The sequence below is a fragment of the Amblyomma mixtum genome, chromosome 10, assembly GCF_055824585.1.
Source record: "Amblyomma mixtum isolate Tamu chromosome 10, ASM5582458v1, whole genome shotgun sequence".
NCBI lineage: Eukaryota > Metazoa > Arthropoda > Arachnida > Ixodida > Ixodidae > Amblyomma > Amblyomma mixtum.
The window spans coordinates 95,742,806-95,767,542 of record NC_143021.1 but is presented as its reverse complement, the minus strand read 5'-3'; the positions used below and the strand labels follow the sequence as shown (position 1 = coordinate 95,767,542).

The window sequence follows — 24,737 nt, the reverse complement described above, 5'->3', positions numbered from 1 at the left end:
TATCGAGGGAAACATGCAGTTGCTTCTCGACCGAGGAATCGTCATCGCAAGAGGCATCGCATATTTCCGCAAAGGACAAGCCAAAGTACTGCTGACTAACTTCAGCGAAGAATACCGGCACATTAACAAAGGAACGAAGAATGCTTTCCTCGATGAAATATCCGACGTACGAGACTTCTTAGCCCTCTCCGACCCATCCGCAGAAGATTCGCCTGACCAAGAGAACTCGCCCACTTTCGACATAAACTCAGCCCTGCCCCGGAACCGACAAGACCAGATCCGCAATCTCCTTCGAAGCTACAGCGAGTGCTTTTCGTCGTCGCTGAATGTGCGAGAAACGCCGATTGCCAAGCATCGCATTATAACCCACCAGCACGCCCGACCACTCCGCCAAAGCCCCTACCGAGTGTCGCCGCGAGAACAAGCCATCCGGGACCAAGTGGAAGAAATGGTTCGCGACGACGTCATCCAAGCGTCAAAGAGCCCCTGGGCCGCACCGGTTGTTCTAGTGAGAAAGAAAGGCGGCACACTTCGATTCTGCGTTGATTACCGCCGCTTGTACAACATCACAAAGAAGGACGTCTAACCACTCCCCCGCATCGACGACACATTGGACCGGCTCTTCGCTGCTAAGTATTTCTCATCGATGGACCTCAAGAGCGGCTACTGGCAAATTCAGGTCGATGAAAGAGATCGCGAGAAGACCGCATTCATCACTCCAGATGGCCTCTTCGAGTTCAAGGTGATGCCATTTGGTCTCTGTTCCGCACCAGCCACATTTCAGCGAGTAATAGACACAGTGCTGGCAGGCCTTAAGTGGCAGATTTGTCTGGTATATTTAGATGACGTCGTTGTCTTCGCCTCGAACTTTGAGGAACACCTAGAAAGGCTTCAAACAGTACTAGACGCAATCATCGTCCGGCCTAACTTTGAAAGCAGAGAAGTGCCCCTTTGCCTATGAACAGCTGGTGTTTCTAGGCCACATCGTTAGCAAGGAGGGAGTACGGCCAGACCCGCAGAAAACAGCTGCTATCGCAATGTTTCCACCACCGGCCCATAAGAAAGCTGTGCGCAGATTCCTCGGACTGTGCGCGTGCTACCGACGATTTGTGAAGAACTTTTCCGACATCTCCGAGCCACTGACCCACCTGACAAAGGCAGACGTGCCATTGAAATGGGAAGCGCCGCAAGTGGAAGCCTTCAAGGAACTTCAGCGTCGTTTATAATTCCCACCGATCCTCGCGCACTTCGATGAAAACGCCGAGACTGATATTCATACCGAAGCAAGTAGTGTGGGACTAGGCGCTGTCCGCGTTCAGAAAATTGACCGAGTGGAGAAGGTCATAACGTACGCTAGCCGTTCCCTGTCCAAAAGCCGAAGTTAATTATTCGACAACCGAGAAGGAGTGCCTTGCCATCATCTGGGCTAGGTCGAAATTCCGCCCCTACCTGTACGGACGACCGTTCAAGGTGGTCAGCGATCACCACGCACTGTGCTGGCTCGCCAGGTTGAAGGACCCCTCCGGCCGCCTCGCTCGATGGAGCCTGCGGCTCCAGGAGTTCGATGTAACCGTCGTTTACAAGTCCAGACGCAAGCACTCTGACGCCGACTGCCTGTCATGAGCCCCTGTAGATGCGCCGCCGCCGGACGACGATGAGGACGTCTGCGTAGGACCCATCAGCTCCAGGTCTCCTGCACAGCAGCAACTCTCGGACGCCGACATAAAATGCCTGACCGAATACTTGGAAGGCAAGATTTATTCACCCCCCGCCTCTTTCAAGCGAGGATTGTCTTCGTTCTGTTTACAGAACGATGTCCTCGTGAAGAAAAACTTTGCAGCGAACAAGACAGCCTACCTCCTTGTTGTACCTGTCAGTCTGCGCGGAGAAGTCTTTCAGGCCCCACACGGCGAGCCGACAGCTGGACACCTCCGGTTTTCTCGCACCCTCCGCTGCATTCAAGACAAGTATTACTGGCCCCGACTGTCTGCCGATGTCGCAGATTATGTGAAAACCTGCCGAGATTGTCAGCGACGAAAGACCCCTCCAACCCGACCAGCAGGATTTCTGAACCGCAATGAACCCCCCTCAAGGCCCTCTCAGCAGATCGGCATGTACTTGCTTGGCCCTTTCCCGAAATCAACATCTGGAAATAAGTGGATCATCATAGCTACCGACTACCTAACCCGCTACGCCGAGACAAAAGCTCTACCGAACAGAACAGCAGCAGAAGTCGCCAAATTTTTTGGGGAGAACATTCTTCTGCGACACAGCGCCCCCGATGTGCTCATCACTGACAGAGGAACAGCATTCACGGTGGAACTGACGCAAGCCATCCTCCATTACAGCCAAACCAGCCACCGGAGAACAACTGCATACCACCCGCAGACCAACGGACCGACCGAGCGCCTCAACAAAACCATTGCCGATATGCTCGCCATGTATGTCGATGCCAAACACAAGACCTGGGACGTCATCTTGCCTTACGTAGTCTTCGCCTATAACACCGCAGTGCAGGAGACCACCCAGATGACGCCTTTTAGGCTCGTCCACGGCAGAGAGGCCACTATGCTGCCGAACGATACCGAGGAAGATAACGTCGACGTCGCCGCCTACCTACAACGCGCAGAAGAAGCCCGAAGACTTGCCCGATTAAGGATCAAAGACCAGCAGCGGACCGACGCCACACGCTACAACCTACGAAGACGCAACGCGCAATACAAGCCAGGAGACCAAGTCTGGGTTTGGACGCCCAGTCGCCGCCAAGGATTGAGTGAAAAGCTTTTGCGCCGCTATTTCTGCCCGTACAAGGTTCTTCGTCGGCTAGGTGCATTGGACTATGAAGTCGTCCCTGACCAAATGACTGCATCCCAGCGACGCCGCGTACGACCAGTAGTCCATGTCGTACGCCTAAAGCCCTATTATGCACGCTAAAGGACGCCGTGTTTCCACATTCGGTGTTTTTCTTTTTGCACAATCCGTTTTTGATTGTTTATAGCCGCATTATGTTCTAAAGCATCGAGTCGATTCTTCTTTGAGAGGGGAGTAATGCCGCGAATCTTTGTAGCGTTTTTTTGTTGTGTTTATTTGTTCATGCTTCAATGCTGCCGGCACGCCTCTTTATCGCTTCGTTTGTGACGCAAGACGCGGCTATAATTATCTATATTGATCGCATCCAGGCGGAGCCGATTCTACTTTGTGCCAGAAGATTTTAGTAACTTCCCAAGCTTTATCTCGAATGTTCGCTGCGAGCTTTAAAAAGAGAACGGCCGACAGCGGCGGGCGTTCTGTTGGACGACCGCCGAGCACGCTTGTTGCTACGCCGCCGCCGAGTGATTCAGTTCTTTGCGGGCTCAAGTCAGCCCGAATAAAGAGTTTCGTTTCGAAGACATTCTCGCTGTGTTCCTGTTCGCCCGACTGCAGTCACCACTACGTGACAATATTTTAAGAAATTAGCTTCAAACACTTGTCAGACAGCGAAGTAAGGCTTTATAAGAAGCGTACCGAAGTGTTTCCGTTATCAAATGAAGTTTCTGAAGTCAGCACAGCAGTCTCTGCTGTACTCGCATTCTGTCCAGTTTCGAGGCTGGCTGCAAAACGAGAGGGCAGCCGAGAATTTGCCTCGAATTTGAGATTCACTTTGCGCAACTACGCGCAGGCAACAGATTTGAAGCGTGGCAAGAGCCTACATCTCCCTCGGACAAAGAAATAAATCTCATTGCGTATGCTAACACCTTAAAATTTTTATATCGAATTGGAAGAACCGATTGGCAAACTGGAAATATTGTGAAGGGCTGCGACTAATTACCAGTAGGAGTGCTGCACTTTACTAAAAACCAGGTTATGCTTCCTAAGCACTGCGGACAGGTTAGGACGGATGCTAGGAACTTCATTTTGAAACTTATATTCAAGTTCGGTCTCATTTTCACAAATTCACCGCTTAAACAGATTCGTTCTTTCTAGATTCTTAAACTAGTGCAATTCAGAGCAACTCACTTTAGCACTTCTCCCACTGCAAGTTTCCCTCATTCTCCTCCGATATTCAAGGTTTGCTTACGACATAAAATCGTTGTAATTTATAAGCATCTCAAAGGTGTTTTTTTTCCGGATTAGTGGCACCTGAATTACACAAAAGTTTTCTTAAAACTCATGCAATTTTAGTGATGTTAGCTGTAGGCACACGCAAAGCGTTATCAAGCCGTTGCATATTATACAGATGAATGAGATTCCTAGACAAGGTGCTGCTTTTGTACTTACAAAGCAAGGAAGTCCATCGTGATGTACCCAAGTCCAGCCGTTAGTCGTGTAGCAAGGAGAGACACATGAGAGTAACGGAAGACGCTGCAATAATCAAAGCAATACCGTGATGCAGTGCTCAAACAAAACCCACTGAGAAACGCTATAGATAGTTCCAAATTATTATTTATATTTTATCACCACCATCATCATATCCACCATTCTGTGCTGCGTACAGTGCTTTACAAAGGTCTCTCTTATTCGCCTCTAATAAGCACTGCTGTGCAGCAGCTGGTGCTAATACATCGGCTTTCATCTTCATTATGGGATTTGTCCACATATATCTATGCTATAGCCATGAGTAGCCTCCTGGCGTTTGGGTTCACTGGACTACAGAACAAAGCTGTCAGTGATTTTTCCTGCACAACAAACGCCCCACCAAAGTGTGTTCCGCTCTTTTGCTTAGATAATAGTGTTAAGAACAGAGAACTAAGCTTTTCTGACGCCCACGCATAATTCGAAGCTCTCATTGTAGTTTCGTTTGAGCATTCTTGATTTTAGCATCAATTTACACTACCTCGAGCTGTTGCCTTGTGGGCTCCATTGCATGTCGGAAGCCAGAAGGTGAAAACCCCTCGATATTTGCTCAGCGATTAGAGAAAGACAAAATTAGATACTTCATTTAAGTCATTTCAAACAAATATTCATCGAGACTGTTGCTTACAGACAGTATTTTAGTCGTCCAATGCACACACCAGAAGATTCGCTGCAGATGCGTGACCTCATTTGTTGTGTATTGTAGCATACTAGTTCGGCGCAAATGTAGCTTCAACTAGCTGTTTTCTCCTTTAAGCGAATATGTTTTCAGGCCCCTCTGCTCTCCTGGAGTTCATATTGCATAGATAGGACACACCGCATCTGCTAGCTACAAGCTAATGTTCCTGTTTTTTTATATATATTCTGCATAATGCGCGTACCATGTGCACAGGCACCTGACACAATATGCGCAAGCCCTTTTACAGCGTCCAGTCATGGAATAAAGTTCGTGGATTGTCTAATCAAGGAAAAGAATTTACACCTGCGTTCCTTCCAAATTCCACTCGTATGGTAACCTTTCGATGTAATGGAGCGCGAATATTCTTCCACATTTGTAATAATTTCAAGTTACTGATTTGGCTGACCGTGCATAAATATTTTTTGATCGCTAACCAACATCCTGTAATTTTTTTTCATGAAGGTACTTATGTGCATTCGCAGACAGTTACTGCTCACATGTAATGAGAAACATCATCCAAATATTAATTTTTTTTCCTGTTAATTTGGTCTTTTACATAGTTTTATATATTCTACCTCCCTCGCTTCTCCCTAACCCTCCTACCTTTTCTATCGTTCCTCCCTGTCTTCTACCCTCTCCCTTCTATATCGCCTAAGTGTTGCTTAGTGCCCTGGCCGACAACCAATTTCCTTCTGTTTTGCTTTATATTTTTGAACAAATGATGTCCAGTTCCCGCACACAAAAACAGAATCAAGAAGGGTCGAGGTGAAGCACTACTCCGCTAGGTAACGTGTCGGCAAGCCGACTACTGGAAAAGAAGTCAAGACAAGTTGAAATTTTGTGCAGTTAAGAATCTTCAACTAAATCCTTCAGTGTGCTGTACCACAACAGGTTGATATTTCGGAATTGTATTTTTTTATTAATTTCTACTAAGAATCCTAAATAAGGCCGGGAGGTTACCGGAATTATGTGACGGTGAAATAATATTGGTCAAAAATCCTTCCTGCTTTTCTTAGGCTCATAACAATGATTTCGTTTGTAAACCATACTACTACTTTCTCTCTTTCCATCGTTCTCCAAGTAATTTTGTTTGCTGTAACCCGCTGCACCAATCGCAAAATTTCAAAGCATACTTACTTTTCATATTGAAACAACAGGCAACTGCTGGCCGCATACATTTTCCAATGCAACAATGTAAAGGTTTGTCAAAAAGACCCTCTGATCAACAAGACCACCCCTGAAAATGCGGAGCACCTAATGTCATGCCGCTTTGTTTCTTTAGGGTTCGGTACCTGCACTTGCTAATAATTGTTATTAGTTTCCCGCATTATGTGTATAAATTGGTTACTAGTATTAAATTGTTTTTATGGCTCACGTGGTGCCGATGACAGTTTCTCTTTTTATACAAACGTTTGAAGGCTGACAGTCTACTTTGTTTACTTTTTAAGTTGTGTCGTGCAATTACTTCCCCTGAATACGTTTCGAGTGCGATGTCTTGAGAAAAATGCAAGCCTAGGAATAGGGTTTCCAGTAAACCTTATACCCAACTCATCTCGGCGAAAGACTCTTAATAGGTCTCGTAAACAGGTACTCCATAAAACACTAGGGGTTTCTTCGTACGCCTGCCATATTTTCTGACTATTTTTCAATCACATGTCTGGGATGCCTCATTCAATAAAATTTCAGCTCCTGCTGCGTTCTCAACGAGCAACAAAAAAAAGGAGCAAGTGGCGAAGTCAATTTTATTATTGCAGTCGATGATTCGTAAGAGGAATCAAAATGCTCATTTACGAACGATAGCAAATGACGCTAACAATGCCAAACTCCTCAGATAAAAAAAAGCCGCCATAAGGAAGCGTTGAAATGCAGCGCGTAATTTTGTATAAAGCATGTAAATGAGAGTAAAACTAAAAAGCGAGTGAACAGGTGGGAAGAGAATATCAGTCCTGCCAACAAAATTTCGCCAAAAGCAACTCACACACCTGGGTACATGGAATAAAACTATCCTTAGTCACGTTACTCCTCTTTTTATTCACAAATTCATATTCTGAGCCATTAATAGGTCATTTTGAATTAAAGAAAAAATAAAGCACGGCCTAAAGTGTTGTTGAGAAAATTTATTGATTTACTAGTTTCAGTACCCTCAGGGCCTCAAAGTCGTAAATAGGGGTAGGCAAAAAGAGAAAAGAAAAAAAAACACAAACGTACAACACGCAGATTTGTTAACCTGTAATAACGTTGCTATTGCAAAAGGAAGTCAGTAAGCCCTGACTTGAGAGATGGTGCATCCACGATCTAGGCAATGGATGGGGAAACGCTATTTTACTCTGTCCGCGATTTTCCCCGTATGAGTTGAAGAGAACATTGGTGCGGTTACAAGAAATGGCGGTCATAAAGAGGTTGTCTGTGACAAATGATATGCATAAAAGCCAGATTTGAGGTTCGCTTCTTAACGATGGCGAAAAAAAAGAAAACTTCATGAATGAGGGACAGGTCACACATTTTCACTCGGAGAAGTGAATGGGGCAGCCTAAAATTTGATTTGATTAGGACGCGATAGCTGGAAGACGACAGTTGATGGTAATCAAATAGCGGATCGGGGTTTTGCAGATTGAGGGCTAATTAGGTTACGTTAGGCTGGACTCAATAATGCCGATGCGTAAGGCACCAGAGCAAACTAGAACGCTGTAAACCAAATTTCACTGAAAAAACAGTGCCACAAACACCAATGGTCTATCAATTAACACTGTTTAAGAAAAAAGAAACACGCGAATATTACAGATATGAAAAAATACTTATGTTAACAGGGCCATGTGTGTCAGCCTGCAGGCGTAAGTGTGTAATATACGTGGTTGAGTACCACAATTCGAGGTACAAAAGGTGTTGGATATTCGTTTGCTCGAAACTGGCGTATCTTTCGCTCATTGGTGGAGAATCGAGGTGCTGCTGTATCCTCTGTGCATTGCCAGAGTAGGCAGCAGCGTGCAGTTTGCGTTAACTCCAAATATTAGGGTGCGCGCAAAGCAAAACACGCGGTGAAGCTACACCACTAATAAACAGCAATACTACATAGAGTAAGTTATTGAAATGCACAAAGATCTTTCTAATACATTTTTGAAAAGTTAACATAATGAGAGCACCTAATGAGGGCTCTTTATATATCCGGTACCCAGAACTACAAAAGAAGACTGCGCTACACACCTAGAAAACAAAGGCACACAAAACGGCAGGACCACCGCTGGTCTTATCGTTTAGCGTGCCTCTTTTCTCTTCTTCTGTCGCGCCGTCTTCTTTTATAATTATCACGTACCAACTAACCCCACACAAGAGTTCTACCCGATAGCCAGTGACGTGGGCCATTCTACCTTCTGGTGGGGCTCGGTTTCAATAGGGAAGCTGTACAGGCTGCACATTTCATGAATTCCAATGCTCTACGAGCATGCCTTTTGCAGGATGAGTGGGGAACGTTTCTTGGCATAATGAAAGATAATCAAAAATAAAATTCTTTCTTGCCCTTTATGTTCTTTAGGTCACGTTACTGATCAAAAACCACCAATAACGTTTCCAGGTGCTATCAGAGATAGCTGCAACTTTTAATGCAATCAATGCGCTTGTATCGATATCTCTTGGCATTATTTTGATAGCCCTAAAAAACGGCCAACTATCTGCTAATTGTCATTGTGTTCTTTCTATTAGGCCTTGAACAAAAATGTAGGTACAGTGCCATACAATAAAGCGGGCAGTTATAACTGGGCGCCACCAGCATTCAAATACATCATTAGTGTATGTTGCTTCATGCAACATGCAACTTTAAGCTACGCATATGACGTCCCCCCTGAGCTATAGAGATAGACGTCTTCATCAAAAAACTCGGCGGTATCAAATCGTCATGTCAGCCATTACGAGATGGTATTTCGCTCTAGCCAGCACACTACGACAATTTGAAATTCAAGTGCTAAATGTTACACGCTTACGCAACTCTCATGTTCAAGTGCTAAATGTTACACGCTTACGCAACACTCTAACAGGATTTATTCACTGCTGGAAGTTTGGTGATGAGAAGCACTTTGTGTCTGTTCCCACCACTCCCGCTTTGCTAAACCACCCTGTATACAAACACCTCAAACAACTGACTCGAAAGTTTGAAAGGAGAGCTTTCATAGAATATATCAAAACAGTATGTAATGCTTAAAATAACCGAAAGAAATAACCGCCAGTTTAACGCGCACTTTGCAGCTATCCCATCTGTCAGCAAGAACTTCACTAAAGCGCACATCGCTGCTAGAACCACCACTATTACAACCAAATAGCGACTGAACTGGCTGCCACGATAAGCGCATGAAAGGTTTTTAGCGCGGAAACACTAACTGATGAGGACAAACTGGCTTACCAAGTTTGTGTCAACCTTGATGTTGAAGGTGAAATTGGCAAAACTAGTATAGGAAGAGGTCACGCATAAATAAAAGAAATATTGCCGTGACTGGGTTTCGAATAAGCGGTTGCGCGAACAGATAAGCTTCGCTGACCACTGCACGACACCGCTATGCCATCACCGCAGCCGATCACGCTTCGAGTTGAACTGCAACACACACTCGCGTTGTGCACTGCACATTGTCGTCTACGTCAACTTCCATCTGCCGACAGAACAGATCAGATCAGTTTGACCTCGATGAGAGCTTAACCTTAGTCTCATATTGTAGCGGGCTGACGAGGATAATGAAGAGATGCACTGTGCCACGAGTCGACGACAGATGAAGACGACAAAGGGCTCGGTCCGCTACGCGCTGCTCGCCGCTATCAGGGCTGCTGATATATGTCTTCCTTTGAATATGTGTAAATATATTTCCCCCCTTACATATTTGGGGGAGGCACGGATTTCACCAACGCCTACATCAAGCGACGGACGGCACCTCGGCAGCTTAGCCATGCCCAAGACGACTCGCCGCTAACAGCGCCACCGGCAACACCGTCGGACATTCTGGCTCACCATCGTGATCCTGGGACGTTTTCCGGCACAGATGCCGTAGACTTTCACGACTGGCTCAATACGTACGAATGCGTGAGAGTGTACAACCAATGGGACCCTACACTCACGCTTGCCAATGGAATATTCTATCTGAAAGGCACCGTTCACGTCTGATACGAGACCCATGAAGATGATGTCAGAAGATGGGACACATGCAAGCTAAAACTTCGCGAACTGTTTGCAAAGCCACTCGGCCGACAACGAGCGCCTAAGACCGACCTTGCTTCCCACTCCCAAACTTCGACTGATTCTTTTGTTTCGTATATGCAGGACGTGTTGGCCTTTGCCACAAACATGACGATGAAATGTCTGAATCGGACAGATTGGTCCACGATCAAAAAGGGATTGCGGATGACGCATTGCACCAGATAATTTATTAAAATTGCTCAGCGGCTGACGGCATCATAAAGGAATGCCGACGCTTCAAGGCAGCCAAAAGCCGGTGGCATTAGCCGTGAGTTTGCCCGCCTCCCCAACACGACTGCGATATCATCATATCAAGATCTGTTGCCCCGACAACCTCCAGCGCCTCCTGAAACTCTCACGCGCATCATCTCGCGAGAACTGGAAGCCATGTCCTCTGTCCCCCAGAAGCCAATCTGATGCCGACTATCAGTTGCCCGCAATGTCTGTTATCGAAGCTGTAGTCCGCCAAGAATTTGCTAATGTGGGTCTTCAGCCTGCCGGCCCGATGTCTCCTTCCCAGTCCCGGATATTGCTGCGACCAATCGCGGACGCCCTCAGTACTTCGACCCGCGCCGACGCAACCCTTCCGACTGGCGGGCACCCGATGATTGGCTCATTTTTTTTCACTGTTCGCGTGTTGGCTACATCGCCTGCCACTGTCGCAACCGCTGGTTCCGTCCTTGCACATCCCATTACATGCCCAGCGTTCACCGTCCCGAAGAACAACCTGGTCTTTTTTCGCCGAGCGTGGACCCGCAAAAGCACTGCTGCTGACGTCCGTACTCCCCGCTTGAGCTGCTCACCGTCCCCTCTGCACCGTCAGTCCCGTTTACCCGATCGCCATCGCTTAATCCCTCCTGACCCCAAAGGACGCTGCCAGACGGAAAACCAGTCACTGCAGCGTCTGGAGGCAATGCTGCAGTAGGGACCCGGCTCGATGACCCTCGCTTAGCCCTTCTTGCACAACGTAACTTACTCAGCATTCATGTTGAAGGAGTCCCTGTCATAGCCCTGATTGATTTCGGCGCGCAAGTATCCGTCATGAGTTTCCGTTGACGCCGGCGCCAAAGTAAAGTACTGAAGTGAGCTCCTACAGCTGTTGTCCGTGTTGGCAATGGTGCAATGCCTCCGGTGGTCAGACTACTCACAGCTCGTGTGACAATCTCTGGCCGCCACATTTCTGTTCTGCTCGCCGTTTGGACCAGTGGCCTCAGGTACTCATCGACTGCGGCATTAGTATCGTTGAGCTTGACCTTCCTCCTTCTGCAGAGTTGCCGCCCTAAGTTGTACCCAGTCTTTCTACAGCAGAGTTCGTCCGTCGGCCCTCGACGTCACCACTCACGTGTCTTTCTCTTGTGCCCCACCTGTCCCCGATGGTGACCACATCCTCTTTCCGGCACTTGAGGTGTCCCTCAGACGCAACACTGCGCTTACCCTTACCGTCGTCACAATCTCTGCAAATCAAGCTTACCTGACGGTAATTAACATTGCTTGGCGCGTCCAGCCGCTCCCGCAATGTATAACGATCGCAAAGCTCAGACCTGCTGGCGAAAGGTCATATCGGCTGTGGCCAATTGCGTGTAGCTCTTTACTCTCCGCCCTTTGCCTATCGTGGCACCAACCGACGATTGCGACAAAGTGACCGCTTCTGAACTCTCCCCAACGCAAGCCCAAGACCTGCTCTGGGTACTGCCCTATTTTTGCGAGGTGTTTGACTTTGATGACTACCCGTTGTATCGAACCTCTAATGTGAAGCATCGCACGAACACCGATAATGCCGCTCCTCTTCACAGACGTCCGTATAAAGTGTCCAGGGGAGACCGCCGTATAACAACGCAGGAGATGGAGAAGATGCTAGATAAAGACGTCATCGAACCATCGTCGAGCCTTTGGGCCACATCAGTCGTCCTGGTTAAAAAGAAGGACGGGAGGTGGCGATGCTGCATCGATTATTATCACCTCACCCGCATCAATAAGAAGGATATCTATCATCTGCCTAGAATCGATGACGCACTGATTGCCTTCACGAAGTCAAGGACTTTTCTTCAACCGACCATAGTTCTTTTTACTGGCAAGTAGCTGTCGATGACATGGACCGCTAAAAGACCACTTTCATGACACCTGACGGCTTATGTCTTTTTAAAGTCTTTCCGATTGGCTTATGCAACGCGCTCTTTACCTTCGAACGCATGGTGGACTCCCTTCTTCGCGGCTTTAAGTGGTCGACCTGTCTTTGTTATTTAGAAGACGTTGCCGTGTCTCTATGCCCTGTGGACATCCCTTATCTTCGCGAAACTGATAGCGTGCCTTGTCTCTGCTATTTCTGATCTCCTCAACGTCGCCGACAAACAGCGCCAAGATTCCACCTTACAATCAATCATTGATGGCCTGTGTTCAGAACGCCCGAATCCGTCCCTGAAACTATGTTCTTCAGCATAACATGCTCCACCACCACAGCCTGTCCCCTGATGCCCCTCCGCTATTGCTTGTTATTCCTGAACAGCTACGCTCCTCTCTCCTTGAAGAACTCCACGATCTACCGACAGCCGGACACATTGCTGTCTCCCGCACCGCACTTATGCTCTGGACCAGCGCCGCTTCTCTTTTCCCTGTTTATATCGTCCCATTAAGAGTTACATCACCGCTTGTGACCTGTGTCAACGCAGAAAGAGGCCCCCACACTGCCTGCCGGTGTTCTCAAGCCCATTGATGTCCCGCTCGAACCTTTCACCATGTTGGCCTCGACCTTCTCGGCCCTTATCCCACATCACTTTCCGGCATGAATTGGATAGCGGTCGCAACGGCCTATACGACTCGGTACGTCATCACACGTGCCTTACCGAAGAGCTGTGCAACAGAAGCCGCGGATTTCCTCATGCAAAATATCCTTTTTCAGTGTGTCGCTCCTCGCCAACTACTCACCGATCGCCGCCGCACAGATCTGACCAGAGTCGTTCAGGACCTCCTATGTTCGTGTTCCCCGCAGCACAAGCTCTCCACAACGTATCACTTACAAACCAAAGGCCTTACTGAGCGGCTCAACCGAGCTTTGACCGACATATCAGCTATGTATGTCTCCTCCGAACACCACGACTGAGAGAGCGCCTTGCCTTATGTGACCTTCGCAAATAATTCTTCACGGCATGGCTCGACAGGCTATTCCCCTGTCTAACTTTTGTTTGGTAGGCAACCCACCTCCCCTCGACACTCCATGCCACCTTCTCCAGTCCCCTCCAACACATAGCCAGTTACGACATTGATCAAGCCACCCACGCGCGCCAATAGCCTGCCATCGGATCCAAGCCTCTCAAGCGTCCCAGCAGTCTGCCTACGACCACCGACACGGTGAAGTAAACTACGAATCTGGGTGCGTCGTCCTTCTGTGGTCGCCTTCGCGTCACGATGGTCTCCCCGAGAAACTTCTTTCCCACTACAGTGGCCCTTTCCGTGTGGTGCGCAGAATGACTGATGTCAAGTATGAAATCGCTGCCCATGCATCCTCACCATCGTCCTCTCGCCCCGCCACCGACATCATCCACGTCCGCCTCCCTAAACCCTACCACGTGGCTGACACTTGGGCCCCCTATTGTCAGGACGGCGCTTCTACCCCTCCGGCTTATGTAGCGGGCTGACGACGAAGATGGAGAGATGCACTATGCCACGAGTCGATTACGGACGCAGACGACAAAGATCTCTCGCTCGTACCTCTTGGCGCTGCTCGCAGCTATCCCTGCCGCTTGTAAGTGCCTTCCTGAAAATACTTGTACTTGTATTCTTCCCAGTTAAAATGTCATCGCCAGACGTGTCGATGACGCAGCAAAGCCAAACTATCGGGCAACCAGGCTAAGGACATGCTTTCGCCATCTATTAGGGTTAGCTACTTGAAACCCTATCATGTTCTTGCCTATATTAACACTGTTTAGAATGCCGTGAACCTCCGCCACATTTGGATGTAAACATAACAGCAGGTTATCAGCACTATTTTTTTTTAATATTTCAGTTTTTGTAATATTATCATTCAGTATAATGGCGCAAGAAAAGTTTCAGGCTTACCCTGGGGTCTGGGTAGCAGAAAGCAGCGCCAGGTCGGTAACCGTCCGCACTGTAACCGTTTCCTGCATTAAAAAAAATGTGGATTTTATTATATTTCAAACAGCATAATACCACATTCAGACCCCTGAATAAAAAGCGATTAACTGAAAGTGGACCATTTAGTTTTAAAAACTAGCATTTTAAGCTATAGAGATGGCTTCATCGGCGATTGCAGCGTATGTTGACATAAAAAGGTTGAATTATGTAAACTCTCCGCTGGTTAACGATTTTTCGTTTCCATGCTGAACACGCAATCAGCTGCCTGTTTTTGCTCTAAAATTTTAAGCAGAAGGGAAAGGAGTGAATACAAGGGGGGGGGGGGGGTGTACTGCGCACAAAAAGACAAGGACAAGAAGATAACACAACAAGCGCAGACTCGCGACTAACTTTATTTGAAAACACGACACTCCTTTTATAGTTTCAAAACTGTCACATCACACACATGATGAAACCAAAAACCTGTCTTCATTGTGATACAGTTTGATACAAGGGTCACTTACGCAATCTTTATCCTTCTGTTTGATGCAAAACGCCTCCGCCAAAGGGAAAGGACTTTTGGCATAATACGAGAGAATTAAGAAGTATATGTTACGGCACTTCGCATAGTAGCCTTATAGAACTGGCCTTTGTAGTCAAAAGCATCAACATGCCAGGGGTACATATTCTTTTCTGCAGGTGGCAATTCTGATCAAAGTGCTTCTTTGAGTCTTATATCAAGGCGGCACTAGCACAATAGAAGGAAATATGTGTCGACTCCCTTCTGAAAGCTGATCGTCAACTATTCCTAAATGCTCGAGAACAGTAATTTGCGCAAGGCCCACTTTAACTGTTTCATTCTCTAGTTGTATCCCAAAGTACAGTAAAATCATACTCGAGAATTCATTTTATTTAGTTAATATTTACAGGTACACTGCCGGTCCACAACAGCAAACATCATTTCACAACAGAATGCTCTGCAAAAACAAGTAAAACAATGCACTGCAGAAAAAGGAAAAATAGGTGTATTTGTGCTTTATCGCTATCAGCACAGACTGGCAGTAAACAAAGAAAGGGAAGGTTGAGTCACTCTGTAATATTGGGGTTATTCCAATCAGTTATGTTCCTCGAAAAAAAAAAGCTTCAAAAACAATTATTTTTTTGCACGGAATGGCTTCATAGTTAGTTAATGCCTCTGCTTAGTGGCATATCCAGAAGAAAATACCATTATGCCAGAGATGCCAACGTTGTGTAATGTCTATTTACAACCTGATACATTAATTTTAGTTGGGAAACTCAGTTACGATGGCATAGTTGCGGAAAGTTGGCTCTTATTAAAAGTTCTGCGACTGACGTGCGGGAAAAATCATTGCAGATAAAGCGAAGTACCTTTTTCTGCACCCGTCCAAGATTTTGATGTTAGTTTGTGTAAGAGCGTTTAAGATAATTGCTGCGTAATCGAGTTCTGGAAGTATAATTGTGTTATAATCAAGTAAGTGGACATTGGTTGCGGACTGTTTTAAGGCTCTTCTGAGAAAAATAACAATTTGCGGCAGGCGTTATCTTTTACTTTACCAAAGTGCTATTCCATTTAAGGTTGTTAGGTATCGATAAGTTAAGCATCTTCTTTTTGTGAGTATTACACATATAACCACTTTTCGTAAAATTTATCGACATCTAGCTGCCAATCTTCACGCCTGGCGACAAGTTTCTCAGGTGCGTTGTTTAAGAATACTTGATCCGAGGGGCTCTGTATTCCTTAATGCAGGGCACAGCCGTCTTTATATAGTATCGTTTTTACAGGAACATCTTTTATAACGTCATTTACAGAGAGGACGAAAAGAACGGGTCCAAGAAACGAGCCCTGGGGAACGGCAGACTCAGCCGAGAGTTTTTCTGAGTCTTGCTGATTCAGCTGAACAATACGATATTTAGTATTGCACATGTCCTATCATATTGCTGCGTAATGTGCACACCTGTCCTGCCAGTGTGGGGGTACAGTGTACCCAGCTCGTCTGTGCTTGCATCCCATCACTTCAGCGTCGTATTGGAGAAGCTGGCAACGAATTTCTGCTGATTAGGCACCTTACCCTGCTGAAAAAATCTATGGCTACGATCTATGATCTTGGCAGTATTTCTATGACAAATCATAAAATTGTACGACAACTCATTCAAGATGAATGATATATCATACTGAATATATGACTTATGACGGAACTTCTATGATGTACGACTCAAATGTATGATATGTCATAGAGTAAGACACGATATCATTGCAGAATCTACGACTTATGACGAAGCTTCTATGATTTACGACTCAGATCGCATCATATATCATACAGTCAGAAACGATATCGTTGCAGAATGTATGACTTATGATGAAGCTTGTATGATGTACGACTCAGATTGCTACCAGTCATAAAATCAGACACGATACTTGTGAGCGACATCATAGAGTTTAATGATGTATGATGTGAAGCTGGTGCGACAAGTAAATATGAAGCAGTGTGGGGTGGGTGACATGAATATTGTTGCAAAGGTTATGACACATCGCAAAGGTCAGTTAATTAAGACAAGAATCATGCAAGTAAACTAGTAACTGTCTCTGAACCAAACTGTTTATACCATCATGATGCCTTTTTAACCAACATGAAACTTGGCCGGGTTTCAGCAGACCAGCGATTGGTGTGCTGAATGAAAAACAACATGCACAAGGTGCGGCTTTCATTTTATATGTGCAATGCCAGGCCATGACAACTGTGAATGTGGTGCTTAATTAAGCACCACATATGGTTACATCATGCCTCTGTTATTGTAGCCACATCGTCTGTCATTAATGTTAAGTGAGTGCAGAACCAAATACTTCAGAAACACAAATAATAAGTGAACCTTTCAGATTTAATCATTTAAAAGCAGTCGCAATAACGGCAGTTGGAGAAAACAAATATATACAGCAAGCACTCAGCCAGATATCAACAGACAGAATAGAAGGTACCGTACAATATTCTTCCATTTCAGCATCTCAAAAAAGTTTCAAATCAGTCACACCAAATCAAACAGGGCAGATAGCATGTTGTCACAGCTGCAGATGCAAAAGGCACAAAACAGAAGCTTCTTCAGTATTGTATATGTACAATGTATGCCTCCGTTTCAGGGTCACACAATATGAACACGAATTCTTTCAAGCATGCAATGCTGTCTTATTCAAGTTGGTCAATGTGCACATGTCACAGGAGTTATCTAGTAGTTAGAGCATCCACCTCATAAGCAGGAGGTACATGGTTCAGTCCTCAAAGCCGCCAGGTGCCCATTCACAAGAATGTATAAGCCCAATTACGGCACTCTTTGGCAGACATTTTTGCGTCATGAAAATAATCATCATCAAAGTGTAAGTGGCCAAAGTTGCAAAGTTATACTGAAGAGCCACTGCATAACAACCACATTGATACATAGCGTCTTTCCAAAATTAACTAAGCAGCCACGCTGGCAGCCAGAACAGGCTCGCAGCTGAGGGCAGTGCTGTAGTCTGCAACGCTAGCCCCTGCTCCTCTGCTGAGAGTGCAAAGTGGCTGATGTAAGCTGCATATGCACACCCTCACTCTTGTTCCTTAGATGATAAGTAGTTGAGTTAAATGAGTTGAGTTGTTTGGTGCTACAGGTGGAATTAGCCTTGCTTATTCTGCCAGCATTTGCTCCACCATAGTGTCACTTATATGTTAATAATGTCCTAAGACTGGTCAAATCTGCCCCACTATATACACAGACACTTATAACAGAACATGGGCCACTCCCACTGCCACCATCTATGCACACATTCAGTAACAACACAACAGTATCCAATCCAGATGTCACAGTAGAGCATAGTCCAATGCAGAGTCACCATCCATGCACACATTCACTCACAGAATAACATACACCACTCCAGAAGGCACTATCTACACACACATTAAATCACAGAAGGCAATAGACCGTCCCTGCTGTCACCATTTAGAGTGAAGATCAGTGTCCTGCAGGAATGTTAAAAGAAGGCGTCAACCCCTCTTCTGCATGTCTGGTTTCCACTAGGGTGGAGAATGTCCTGAACTGTACTGTGAAGGGCTCCTGTGCTCTTGAAGGAAGCCAACATCACAGACCTTTCCGCGTTGTACTCTGGGCAGTACATAATATAATGTTATATATCCCTGCACACACCACATATTGAACATAGCAGAGACGATGCCATGCCCGTCTTAAGCATCCAAGCAGGAATATGAGCAGAGCCCGTTCGAATTCAATGTAGTAGAGTGGCCTGGGATATTCTCAGACCCTTGGTCACACATGGCTTGTGAGGCGACTCCACAGGGTACTGAAAAAATCTAGCACCTTTTTTTTGAAGAAGGGTTTTGCATCTGGAGGGTCTTTTTTTGATGAATTTCTTGACAGAGCTTTATGGGCGACACTGTCTGCCACCTCACTGCCTCTGACTCCTATGTGAGAGGGCACCCATTGGAAATATAGAGTAAAGCCTCTGTTGTGCAGATTCTCTACCAAGCGTAGAGAGCTTATAGACAAGGTGTCAGTAGGGAACCTACGCTCTAACCTCTGAAGGGCAGACTTTGAATCAGTTAGGATGGCAACAGGTTGAGCCGGATAGGACCCTAACTTCCGTAAAGCCGCCTCAATAGCAACAGTTTCGGACGTTGTGGAGGATACGACTGAAGAAATGAGCACAGACCACTTACAGGCCAAAGAAGGATTGTAAAAAGCCGCTGCGCTAGCTTGTTTGACCTTGTCCACAGAACCATCCGTGAAAATTTGAAGATGGCAGACATACTTTTTTTCTAAATGTTCAAGTACGGGCAAACGCGTTGCTGCCAAAGGAGAGCTGCACTTTGCGCTCACATGGGGAATTGTGACCTTAAAGTCGAGGCACGGAAAAGACCACGGTGGTTTCAACAGTTTCCTTTGCCTTGGAACATTAAGGCCTAAAGAACTAAGAGTATTAAGTGCCAAGTAGGCCTTCGACTCATATCTGTTGCAGAGCGGCTGGAGAAGGGATTGCCAAGCTACCATCTCTCCTAGGCGGCTAAGATGCAGTAGTAGTCTCTGTGAAGCGACAAGGTTAAGTGGTTTCGATAGTGACTCATGAAGGACTGCCTTGTTCGAAGCCACCTGAGGAACTCCAATGGCTCTTCTTAGGCCCCTTCTACGAGACGTTCAAGCTGTGAGGCCGAGGGGGAAATTAAAGGTAATTGATACATTATGCGACTGACCACCAGCGCTTCATGAAGTTTGACCACTGAAGAAGGATGGTTTCCCCATTGCTCACTAGCAATTCTACGGAGCACATTGAGAAGCGAAGTTAGAGATGAGACAATCGCATCGACAGCTTTTTGCCACTGTAGATGGCAGTCAATAATGACGCCCAAAAAACGCGTGTTATTTAATTGACGGATGCAAGAGTGACCAAGGTCTATCCGCAACCGCGCTTGACGTCTTCCTACACCCGGAAACAGAATAAAGCCGGATTCTTCCACTGGAAGAGACAATCCCACACCTTGAAGGCAAGCTTGCACCGAAAGTGGAGCCTGTCGAGCTATCAGGGCTAATCGTTTGTGTTGGTAGCCAGTGTAGTGTTTGTAATCGGTATCTAGCCGAATGTTAGCACTCTGTTGGCCACTATGGGAGAATAAAACATGGCGGCTTAAGTAGCAGGCGCGCATTATCAATCTCGCCCAATCTCATCAATCGGACCTCATCACAGTCTCCTGGAACACTAAGATGGTGTCAGAAGTGCTCTTTTATCTCATGTGAGTACCACTACAGCAAGAGTCAGTCCGTCCAATCACCCATCAGCAGCAAGCGGCTACCGCAATCGTAGCCATGGCACATGTGCTCCCTGCTTTCCCGAGTTTTCACCTTCGCGCTACCGACGACAACAATATTGGTCCAGAATGGACGAAGTGGATAGAAAGGTTCGAAAACTTTCTTTTAGCTTGCGATATCTCGGCAGATGCACGCAAGAAGGCGCTCCTCCTGCACTACGTCGGTGAAGAAGTCTACGACATATATCGCTCGTTCCCCGACAGTGCTGCGCAAGGTGCAACGGCTACAAGCATGACCCAAACTATGCAGAGTACATCGACACCGAAATACGATGCCGCTCAAGCGAAACTGAATGCATTTTTTGCGCCGCGAGTGAACTCAACATTTGCTGTCTACGCGCGCCTCCGGCAGCTTTCTCGCCACTGTAACTTCGAAAACGTCGACTCTGAAGTCAAGAACCAAATCATTCTCGCCACAACGTCGTCTCGCCTTCGAAAGTATGCCATGCTGCATTCCCTCACGTTACCGGACTTACTTAAGCAAGGAAGAATGCTCGAGGATGTCGAACGGGATGTGTCCGAAATCAAAAAGCACGTTGATAACAACGCGGCGGTGTTCACAGTGCACAAGGAAGGACACCACCGTGGCCAACACCAAAGAAATGAACGACAGATGCCACGGCAGGCCTACACACCGCAGCGACCTCGTGTCTCGTCAGCAGATTGTCGCAACTGTGGCGGCAAGTGGCCTCACCAAGGCGGTCGATCCAGTTGTGCTGCATGGGGCAAGACTTGCAAGGCATGTAACAAGGTTGGTCATTTTGCACGGTTCTGTCGCTCAACCAGGAGAACAGTACATGCAGTGGACTATGACAATGACTCAAACACACAGCCTGCAGTAAGAAGAGTTCAAGTACTAGACAGCCTGCAGCCACCTGTGACACCAGTCCAAGCAGTGACGAGTACGTTTTTGTTGCCATGACTTGCCCTCAAGCAAGTTCATCTCCAAAGGCATCATCAGTTGGAACTGTCAACAATGTGCCAGTCACTTTCATAATCGACACAGGTGCTACAGTGTCAATTGTTGGTGAAAATGACTTCAAGAGCTGTCGCCTAAATGTGAATCTCCAAGAAACATCCATCAGAGTGTTCCCATACAAATCAAAGTCTCTACTTCAACTTTTGGGCAAAGTCTCTGTTACAATGCGATACAAAGATAAGTGCATTGAAGACGACATTTTTGTCATTCCAGGAAACTGTGCATCACTCTTAAGCTTCACAGCAGCAACCAACCTGGGGCTTGTCCAGATCACGTACCAAGTTTCTGACAATCCAGGTGATAAGTCAATCGTGGAAGCATTCCCCAAATTGTTCAGTGGAGTTATAAAACTCAAAAATCAGCACATCCACCTTTTTGTGAATGACACAGTCCCACCTGTTGCACAACCACACAGGCGTATTCCGTTTGCCTTACGTGATGCCACACAAAAAGAACTTAAACGCCTCCTGTGTCAGAAGACATCATAGAGCCAGCCATCGGACCTACACCATGGGTGTCCCCTGTGGTTATTGTGCCGAAACCACATCAGCCTGACGAAATTCGAATCTGCATTGACATGCGTGTTGTGAACAGTGCCATTCAACGTGAACGACATTTGTGTCCGACAGTGGATGACATCATTGTTGCCTTGAATGGAGCAACAGTATTCTCCAACCTTGACCTGAAGAATGGATATCATCAGTTGGAACTTGACACTTCTTCAAGGCAGCTCACAACTTTCTCAACACATGTTGGCTTGTTTCGCTACAAACGTCTCAACTTTGGCATCAGCAGTGCGGCTGAAATCTTTCAAAACACCATCCGCCAAGTGCTCAATGGCATCCCCAATGTCCTGAATGTTAGTGACGACATCCTTGTTTTTGGACAAACAAAACCAGAGCATGACGCCTCATTGAAAGCAGTTCTGCAGCGACTCCAAGAAGCTGGACTGACACTCAACGAGAAAAAGTGTCACTTTCATCAACGAGAACTGAACTTCTTTGGACTTATTTTCTCAGCTGACGGCGTTCGTCCTGATCCCAAGAAGATAGCAGCCTTCCTACAAATCAAAACACCAGAGTCACCGCAAGAAGTGAAGAGCCTGCTAGGCATGATCAACTATTCAGGCAGATTCCTGAGAAATCTAGCCGATCTCACACAGCCATTACGTGAACTGACATTGAAGAATGTTGCATGGGAGTGGACAGAACGACAGCAGAATGCTTTTGAGAGCTTAAAACAAGCCATGTCAGATGCATCCACCCTTGCTTACTTTGACCCATCCAAGCCGACAGAACTGGTAGTAGATGCAAGTCCACATGGACTGGGTGCACAACGTGTCGGTGAACACATTGCAGTGATAGCCTATGCAAGTAGAGCGCTCACACCTGTTGAAAGCCGCTACTCCCAAATAGAACGTGAAATGCTTGCAGCTGTATGGGCAATGGAACACTTTCGCCTTTATCTTTGTGGAATTCACTTTCTTTTGCTGACTGATCACAAGCCTTTAGTGAGCATACTGGGAAACCCAAGATGATCACCATCTGCCCGCATTGAGCGCCTCGCTCTATGCATTCAACAGTACAAGTTTGATGTACAGCACACCGCGGGAAGTAGCAACCCTTCCGATTACCTTTCCAGGCATCCGCTTCCTGAGATGAAAATACATGCCCGCATCGACAAAGTACCCAACGAGTATGTTAACTTCATCCAGTGCCACAGCATCCCAAATGCCTTCTCAGTTCAAGAAGTGGCTGAAGCAACTAAAGCAGACCGGCAGCTACAATTACTTGTCAGTGCTATCCAGCACCTGACACCTAGCAGCTGGGTCTCAGTTGAGCTGAAGCCATTTGCTTCCATAAAGAATGAACTAACAACAACACCTGAGGGCATCATCCTTCGAGGAACGCGCCTAATTCTTCCCACTAGCCTGCAGAAGCAAGCAGTGCTGCTCGCCCACAAGGGTCATCAAGGGATCGTCAAAACAAAACAGATGCTGAGAGGAAAAGTTTGGTTTCCAGGCATGGATAAACTAGTGCACACTTTGATCAAAAGCTGCCTACCATGTCAAGCAGTCGTTCCCCAAGCAAAGCAAGAACCACTTGCCATCACTGAACCACCCAATGGTCCCTGGGAGGAAGTTTCGGTTGACTTTTGTGGTCCGTTCCCAGATGGAAAGTACGCTATGGTGGTAATAGATGACTTCTCGCGATACCCAGTAGTACAAGTCACACATTCCACAAGTGCGAACAATGTGCTCCCCTTGCTGCGACGAGTGTTTTGCCAGTTTGGAATCCCTGCGCAAGTAAAAACTGACAATGGACCACCATTACAAGGCAGAGAGTTTGCTGCACTCTCGAAAGAGTTAGGATTTCGACATCATCGGATCACACCTGTGTGGCCTCAAGCTAATGGTGAAGCAGAACGGTTCATGAGAACATTGAAAAAGCATGTTCACACAAGTCAGCTTGAGAACACAGATTGGAAAGTAGAGCTTAACACTTTCCTGATGTCATATAAATCTTCCAAACACCTTACAACAGGAAGATCACCATATGAACTGCTGTTTGGCAGACCAATGAGGAATCTTCTGCCGTGTTACACTGAAGCTCCTTCGCACAATGAAGATTTAACAAGGTTGAAAGCAACCGTGCTCGAGAAAAAGGCATACAACAAACATCATGCTGACGCACGAAGACATACTCAACCACATCGCTTTTGTATCAGCCAACGAGTCTTGTGCAAGCAAGAGAGACGCGACAAGTTCACTCCATACTATGATCCAGACCCTTATACCATTGTAAGCATTCATGGATCACAAATCAAGGCATCGAGAGGAAACAGAGTACTAATAACGCGCAACTCAAGTTTTTTCAAAGATATCTCCGGCCTCAAACAAGCATCAGCCACAACACCGCTCCACTGCGATGACATCATGTATCCACCACCTGTAGTGAACCAGCCTGCACCTCCTATATTGCACCCGCCTACATCACCTGCATTGCACCAGAGTTCTCCAACACGGCACTATCCACAGAGAAACAGAAGACCTCCACGTCACTTTGAGACTTGACTTTGTGACTGTTTGCCAGTGAGAGACCTCTCTACAGTGAACTGTGACAGTGTGTGCACATCTATTTAACTTTCCCCAAGGAGGGTAGTGTAGTGTTTGTAATCGGTATCTAGCCGAATGTTAGCACTCTGTTGGCCACTATGGGAGAATAAAACATGGCGGCTTAAGTAACAGGCGCGCTTTATCAATCGCGCCCAATCTCATCAATCGGACCCCATCACAGTCTCTGGGAACACTAAGGCCAGTAACCCAAATACAAATGTCGTCAGCATATATTGACATACACACATGCGTGCAATTGTTTTTCAACGAATCGGAAGGCCAGCCATTATGACGTTAAAGAGCGTGGGGTAAAAAACATTTCCTTGAGGCACACCTCGTGATAGAACCCTTTCGGTGCTTATGGTACTCCCTAACCGTACACGAACCACACGATCACTGATAAACGAGTAAATGAACCTTAACATATGGCCCTGTATGCCCATGCCTTGCAAACTGTTCAGAATTGAGCTATGACAGACCTTGCCTCG

General features: G+C 46.5%; 2 protein-coding genes across 3 annotated transcripts in view; one reads left to right on the top strand and one right to left on the bottom strand.

Annotated features, from left to right (window-relative positions):
* LOC149326471 (uncharacterized) overlaps positions 1–24,737 on the bottom strand; it is a 77,275-nt gene that overhangs the window by 32,403 nt on the left and 20,135 nt on the right. For both annotated transcript variants that reach the window (XM_089562343.1, XM_089562344.1), the window contains exons 2-3: positions 14,277–14,338; positions 4,258–4,341 (exon numbers count right to left, since the gene is read on the bottom strand). In XM_089562343.1, coding sequence (XP_089418469.1) covers positions 4,258–4,341; positions 14,277–14,338 — 146 coding nt within the window. The remainder of the gene's footprint in view (positions 1–4,257; positions 4,342–14,276; positions 14,339–24,737) is intronic.
* LOC149326473 (uncharacterized) lies at positions 20,154–21,077 on the top strand. Its single transcript, XM_089563401.1, has one exon. It carries the CDS (start codon positions 20,154–20,156, stop codon positions 21,075–21,077), a length of 924 nt encoding a protein of 307 aa, XP_089419527.1.

What these genes read in the sequence shown, in the direction of transcription:
- LOC149326473 (XM_089563401.1), top strand. Translation starts at nt 20,154, where the DNA reads ATGGCACATGTGCTCCCTGCTTTCCCGAGTTTTCACCTTCGCGCTACC.